The 7654-nt window shown below is 51.3% G+C and overlaps 1 protein-coding gene across 1 annotated transcript in view; it reads right to left on the bottom strand.

Annotated features, from left to right (window-relative positions):
• The window catches only part of SRP68 (signal recognition particle 68), a 15090-nt gene extending 10874 nt beyond the window's left edge, over positions 1-4216 (bottom strand). Inside the window, exons 1-4 of the mRNA XM_057378962.1 lie at positions 4033-4216; positions 2076-2142; positions 1451-1564; positions 313-572 (exon numbers count right to left, since the gene is read on the bottom strand). Coding sequence (XP_057234945.1) covers positions 313-572; positions 1451-1564; positions 2076-2142; positions 4033-4180 — 589 coding nt within the window. The 5' untranslated portion in view covers positions 4181-4216. The remainder of the gene's footprint in view (positions 1-312; positions 573-1450; positions 1565-2075; positions 2143-4032) is intronic.
• Positions 4217-7654: the final 3438 nt, after the last annotated feature.

Genomic DNA, 7654 nt, shown 5'->3' with positions numbered 1-7654 from the left:
TATTTCCAGCTTGTGATGCAATGGCCCACTGATGTCACAAAACTTTTTTCCCAGCAATATGCTATACAATGGTAGTTTAATTTACTTTAAGTATAGCACTGCAGCTCCTTGTTCAAAGAGGTTACAACAGCTGCTCTCTGTTTTCCAGGAACTGAAAGCCCTAATCCTGTGTTCTAGGTGGCCACTTCAGCACATGTAACAAAAAGGTAACTCAGTAGATAAGCAGTTTCTTAGGCTGTGTTGTACCATCTTAGTTGCCCTCAATTCTTTGTACTTTTATTATCTATTGACAGATAACAATTATTTCTTCACCCCAAATCCAAAGGTTTCTTGCTTGGCATTTGCTGTAGAACAAGATGAAARTATCAGTGGTTACCTGAGCTTCCAGCTTTGTCTTGGCATCCACCCTGTTGCTCTCACAGAGCCTCTCCAGCTCCTCRGCGTGTTTGACAGCCTTGCGCAGCCGCGACAGCAGATGGAAGCGCTTGCGGGGCTCCGTGTTGGCCTCCTGCTTCAGCTGCATTGCATAGCTCCAGGCCCTCTCTGCATCCATCAGGATCAGCAGCAAATACCTGCMGGGCACAGGAGGACCACGGGAAAATAATGACACAAACAAGAGTTGCGTCAACACAGTTCTTTGCCGTCAACACGGTTCTTTGCAAAGTCTGGTAGCAGAAGTTCAGCTTGGTTAGTAAGAGGCAGATGTTTTTATTTCTTAATGTTCTAAGCCACAAAGTCTTGTTATTTCTAACTGTTTTCTGCTGTGTTTCTCACTCAGAAATGTAATTACCCACTGAGGAAGGGAATTTGGTATCATTCTGCAGCACCACAGACACTGCAAAGACAAAGGATTTATCATTTTAGGCCACTCTTCAAAGTGGTTCAATATGTTCTTAATAGCAAGGTGAATTCAGCATCACATGTTCTTTTCCCACAAGAAAAGATGAGACAGGAGATGAAACATTTCTAGTGTTCCTAAAAGATGAGAAATGAGCTCAAAACACTGACTATTCTTCACATACTCAGTCAGACAAGCATTCTGTCAATGTTAGAAAATCTAAGTAACACTTGCAATGCAGTATTTCTGTTCAAAGGGAAGGGATTACATGTCGAACCACAACCTTGCTGGCTACACAATTTGTATCACCAGCATTCCCATGTCTACCTTGCAACAGATCTAAATAAGCATTTCCCTTTTAATGTCACAGGAATTCATGATTATGAAYTAATTTTAGCAACTATGAGAGAAGGAACAGCTGTAAAGCTGGATCGGAGCAGTGTCTCTTGCACCTGCACTGCAGCACAAACTTTCATCTTTTATTAATAATACACATCTCTGAACAGAAATGTTTTTGAATTATACTGCACAGAACACTTCTCCATCTGAAACAGGAATTACTGAAACTCTTCAGTAACATCCTGAATTCTCAATTCCCTCCAGTCCCTGTACCTGTTGTCTGAGAGAATCTCTTCAGTTACTTTCTTCCCAGTGAACTTGTGCCTGTTGCCCATCTTGAAGTTGAGAGTTTTGCGGAGCCGCCTCAGCCTGCGGGAACAATAACCCCTAAAGAAAAGAGAACCACAGTCAGTTTGGCCAAAGGACAACTCTGTTTCTGCTTACTGCTCTCCCCAAACAGAAAAAAAAACATTAAAGACTGTGCCAGGCAATGTTTTAATAACTAAAACTCCACGTGTAACATATGGTAAGGGATAGATTAAAAATTACCTGCAAAGCAGAGATAAATAGAAAACAAGAAAACAGGTAGTAATACTTGATCTTGAAAAATCAAAATTATGTTCTCCTTACTAAGTGCTTTACGTGTGCTTAGTGAGCACTGAGTTCTAGAGGAGTACACTGATCATCAGGGAGGTGTGAACAGAAGCTCTTATGGGCAGTGGAGATGCCAAGAGCCAGTCTGCTCAGCCACAAAATGTTAGAGCACAACAGAGATCACCTCACATGGAACAGCGTGTCAGGGGTATTCACCTGGCAGATGGGTTTCATTGCCTGCTAGATGGGGTTTACATTTTAAATCAAGTGAAGCCAAGCCCCAGGAGCAGCTCCCAACACTCACCTGTACCTCTGGAAGTCYCCATGGCGCAGGCCGTGCTGCTGCTGCGACTCCTTCACAATCTGCAGGACTGCAACTCACGTTAAGGCACACTCACAGTGCAGCTGGCACCAGCTCCTCCTTCCACCCCCAAATAACAGAAGGAAACCCCACAGAGCCTATTCAACGAATGCACTTCGCACCTCAAAACCTCCTAAAAACAGAGCTGAGGGTTCTGATGGTTCTAAAGCACCTCATGAATCCACAGGGCACTCGAGTTCCTAACTGTCAGCAGGGACCAAGACAAACCTCAAGCACCTCCTCCTCCAGACATCCATGGGAGTGCTGCTGTCAGCAGAGCTCATTTTGGGATAATAAACTGTACCAAGAGTTGTGCCTGCCCCAGCCTGGCTACATGGCCTCTCCAGCCATGCCTGTGACAGGTTTTTTTTTTTGGCAAAACTGAGGTAGAGGGAAGCTTTCCTRCCCTGAAACATCCCCTCTGCCAGGAAAAGGACAAAAACACCCTGAACAGAATCACTGCTGCCTTCCCAGAACAGCTGCCTCAAAGTGCCTTCTGAAGACAGAACTGCACCAAAAGAGCTTCTAGAAATAACCCAGAGGGCTGATTTGCTCCTCAATTTATCAGCACATTGCTGTAACAAGTACCTGTGACACACAGCACTGCCTGGGAACCATCACTCCATCATTTCCATCCAGTCTCTGCATCCTTTATTGTATTTGCAGAGTTCTGCACTTCCTTTATTCCCTCAGTTATGCTACCAAATAAAATAATGCCACATTCTGGTAAATTCAATATTTTCCATTCAGTTTCCAAGGCAGGTTAGTCTTTTGAATAAAATCCCCACCATAAACAAGAAATCTCTGTGCTATATTCACATCCTAAAACTTCTCTTTTAAGCTTTACCAAGAAGCCTTTAAAAAAACCCCACAACACAAAACCAGGTTGCACAATAATCCCAACAAATGAAACACTATTACTATACCTAAAGAAACCACCAAACATTTAAAGTTTAAAATGGCAGAGGCCTATCAAAGTGTTTTCTTGCGACTACACCTAAAAGAAAATCTCTTCATTATTAAAAATCTGCACCAACAGTTCTTACACTGAATTATTTTGCATTTGCATTACAAACAAGTCAAACTGCAATGCCTCAACAACAGGCYTCCTCATCCTTGCTGTCTACTCGGGATATTTTCAGACTCTTTTATCCTGCACTTGCTGAATTCATATCCCCTGAGTTTTTAAATTTTTTTCATTGACTTAGACATTCCCAGCATTACCAGGGCAATTGCTATGTCTGCATCTTACTCAACACTTCCTGACTACACAACACCTGCCATATGCCACGTGGAAAACTGCAACCTGATTTCCCTCGGGTTTCCCTCTGACCCAGAAGATAAAGCTCAGCTCTAACACAGCTGTGCAGCTGGACCGGTCTCACATGGAAGTTTCACCTACAAAAACTGCGCAAGCTTTCCATGCCGAGATTTTAGAAGCACTAAATCTGCAGGGACCAGTCTGCCACCTCAGCGCACCTGATAAGATTTTATATATATATTACTGCTCACTTCAAGCTGCAATATCACCACCAATAGCTCACGGGTGACCCGCTCTTATCCCAAATCTCACAACCCAGCACACAATTCCGCCGTGAGGGCTGACTCCCGCTGTCACGCGGTTCGGAAAGAGAAGTGGCACGGGTAGAGCGTAATTCCACACCTCAGGAACACCAGTCCGACCCGTTTTATCCAAACCAACCCCTCACGCAGGCACAAGCCAGCACCATCCGCATCTCCGGCTGCCCCTATAGAAAGCCCGAGGTCGGAACACGGGCAGTCCCCGCCGCCCGCCGTCCCTGCCCGCCCCGGCCCTGCGAGCCCCGCGCTGCCGCCACGTCCCCCCGCCGCCCACGGGGCCGGGCCTGCCACGTCCTCCCGCCGCCGTTGCGCAGGATGCTCTCCAAGCCCAGGCTGTCGCCGAGCCCTCCGGACTGCGGCCCCGCCGGCCGTTCGTTCTCCTTGTTGTCCTTGCTATCCTTGTGGTCCTTGCTCTCCTCCGCCCCGGCCCCGCGGCCGCCGCCTCCTCCCTGCCGCTCCGCCGCCATCTTGCGCCGGGCCGCGGCCGCGGTGCATCACGGGCCGGCAGCGGCGCGAGGGGCCGCGCGGGGGCCGCCGGGAACGGGGAGGACCCGGGGGGGAGATGGCGGGAGGAGGATCGGGATCGGGATCGGGATTGGCATCCGGACCGAGATCGGGACCGGGATCGGGGTTCCGGCAGCCTCCCGGGGCTGGGCGTTTGGACACATCCCCCTCCGGCCTTCCTGCCAGTGTCCGTTCACCCACCCCAGGCTGACCGCCCTCAGCTCCCTCACAGCGCTCTGCCCCAGGGCCACCCCTCAATGCTGACCCCAAATCAGCCCACAGGGTCATTCCTTCCCACCCTGTCCCTCTCATCTCCCCCAGGAGTGACCACTCTGAACCCCAAAATCAGCGCAAAGGATCGCCCCCAASCCTGTCCTGCTCATCCCCCTCGACTGACCCCAAATCTCCCCCACACCTGCCCGGCCCTGTAGGATCGAGAGCCTCTCCATCCTTCCCTGTGCACCTTCCCGGGACACCTGCGAGCCTGCTGGTGTGGGCAGCCCTTCAGGAAGAGGGGGTTTAAAATCCCACTTCAGGAGAGGGGGTTTAAATTGCCCCTTCAGGAGAGGGGGTTTAAATTGCCCCTTCAGGAGAGGGGGTTTAAATTCCCCCTTCAGGAGAGGGGGTTTAAATTCCCCCTTCAGGAGAGGGGGTTTAAATTCCCTCAGGCCAAGTAGTGAAAACAAAATCCCCACTTCCAGCCGCCTTAACCCCCTCGGGCTGTGTACCTGGTAAAATAAGAGACTGCTGTTACTTCAAATCACCAAACACACCCAAATCCAGCAGTGTTTCCCTGGAGCTATTTTATGGTACAAACACTTAAGATCAGGTCCTTTTGCATATGGGGTTTGAATATTTGAACCAAGATTAGAGATACCTCATTAGGGACAGCCACCAAATTGATATGAGGGCCTAATCCTAAATATCTACATCAACATAGACCTTATAAGGACAAACTGCTCCAAGGGCTGCTCCCAGCAGGCTCGTGTCCCCAAACCCATCTTTGCCAGCCACAGCATCTGCCTGCCTGGCTCCACTTTGCTGTCACTCTACAAGAAACAATTTTGGCTCCTCTCCTCTTCCAATGGTTCATCTGTGATCTGTTATTCCTGATTTCAAAGTTCTCCTTTCCTCTCATAGACAGAGAAGCTCAAAGGGAAAAAAAAAAAATCAACCATGTCCTCAAATGGCAGCTTTCTGTTGCAACTCTTAAACTGTTTCTCTGTGCTCCRAGCTCCCAGTGATCTCCCAGGGATTGATTCCCTGTCTAAACCAAACCGTGCTCCAGGATGATGCTGAACTAAGCAGGCACGGTAATTAAAGCCTGCTTTACAAACAGCAGCTCCTCTTTCACAGCCGTGGTAGTTCAGGCAGACTTGTGTTAGGCTGGCACAGCAGCACCCACCTTCAGGTGTCCCAACAAACATCCCAAGGGACCCGCTCCAATGGCAGAACGCAGGATATTTCTGCCCCACCGCCTTCCTTGTACACTGGCACGAAGTTTTGCTGTTCCTCTGGTATCTGGAAATAGGAGGATAAAACCATCAGCCACAGATAAAACCATTCCTGCCGCAGAGCTGGCTCTGCTCTCCCCCAGGGCAGAGGGACAGGAGGACCACACAAACCTGCAGCTCCACATGGAGCAGAGCCTCCAGGAGAGCCTTGCAGCAAGGCTGAGCTGCCTTTGGTGTCACAGGGATTGCTGTAGAGAATAAATCCACACAGTTATGGGTTCCAGGCAATCATATCCCTCTGCACCCAACCCTGCAGCCCCACAACGTGCTTTTTCCTATTGATTTTGGCCAGAGGATCTTTTGGGGATCATTCTTCTGCACTCCTCCCCAAATATCCCATCTGTGTCTCAGGACAAGAATTTATTTTGCTGCTTTTTATTTTTATCCTGCTACTGATCTTTACAGGTTGCGAATTTCAATGATATTTGGAAACAAACTGAATGTTTCCCCTCTTTTTTTTTTTAATCATTTCGCTCTGCAGAATGAGGGTGGACCCAACCTCTCTGCAGGCTGACAAAAGCTCCAGAGAGACCAAAGCCACCACCAGTGCAATCACCCAAATGCCAGTGCCCCGCGGTGTTTGACGACACAGAGCAATTCCCACAGGGTGAAACCTCCCTGGAGCTGGGGCAATTCCCACAGGGTGAAATCTCCCTGGGGCTGGGGCAATTCCCACAGGGTGAAATCTCCCTGGAGCTGGGGCAATTCCCACAGGGTGAAATCTCGCTGGGGCTGGGACAATTCACATAGGGTGAAATCTCTCTGGAGGTTCTTGTGGGCTGTCCAGGGTGAGAAGGGCTCCGTGTCGTGTGGTGGCAATGTCACAGGGCTGTGAGTGTCCCCAGAGCTCCCAGCACGGCAGGCTCAGCTCTGAACGCCTGTCAGTACTGAGAAGCTGTGGAGTGAGTTGGTTACAGGAGTAATTCGTGCATTAAATGTTTCCTCAGGGGCGGGGGCAGATGAAGAATCCGTGGAGAGCTGATTGCACCGACCAGCCCCAAGACTTGCATCTGTGCAGGAACAAAAAGGAAATTTTGCAAGAAGACACGACATGGAAAAGATTCGTTTTTCCTGCAGTGAATCCCTGCTGTCCCAGCTGTGGGGAGAAACACAATTTCTCTTGAAAACCTGGGCTCACCTCGGGTGTTTTGGCGCAAGAATTTAGCTGCCCGCTGAACAATGCGGACACATTCGCAGTCAGAGGATCCCCCATTCCTAAAAACCATCCCTGCAGCCCCCGGGGCTGAACAAACCTCTCCCACGACTGCTGCTGGGGGAAGCGATAAGAAAACCCCGCAGACGCCTCCTTTTGGGTGCCCAGATCCCTTTGGGGTGAGCGGATCCCTTTGGGGTGCCCGGATCCCTTTGGGGTGCCCAGCCCGGCTGCCTCAACCCCTCCCGGGGGTAACAGCACTGACTGACATTTAACCCCATCCCAGTGCAAACCCGCCCCGGCCCGAGCCCCTGTTTCGGGGGGTTCCCCAAGGGGAGCGGGGTCGGGATGCCCTCCCCGGGGCGCGATGCGCGGGGCCGGGCTGGAGCCGCGCCCCGGAGCCCCCCGGCCCCCCCGCTCCGCCGGCGCACGGAGAGCGCCGGAGCCGCCCCGCCCGAGCCGCCCCGAGCGCCCGCGGGCTCCCGCAGACCCGGAGGAGGTGAAAGGCACCCGGCTCCCCCCTGCACCCCCGCCGGCTCCCCCTGCGCCCCGGCGGGACCCCCGCACGCTCCCCATGCACCCCCTTTCCCGTGCATCTCCCGTGCGCTCTCCGCGCACCCCTTTTCCCGTTCTCGCCCCTCCCGTGCACCCCTCGTGTGCTCCCCGCTGTAGTGTCCTTGCACCCCCTTTTCCGGTGGATCCCTTCTGCGCTCCCCAGCGTGCTCTCGGTGCACCCCCTTTCCTGTGCAATCCCTGCTGACCTCTCCGTG

This window comes from Malurus melanocephalus, unplaced genomic scaffold (assembly GCF_030028575.1).
Source record: "Malurus melanocephalus ecotype Western Australia unplaced genomic scaffold, MMel_1.1 scaffold_381, whole genome shotgun sequence".
Lineage (NCBI taxonomy): Eukaryota > Metazoa > Chordata > Aves > Passeriformes > Maluridae > Malurus > Malurus melanocephalus.
This window is presented reverse-complemented; position numbering and strand designations above follow the sequence as displayed.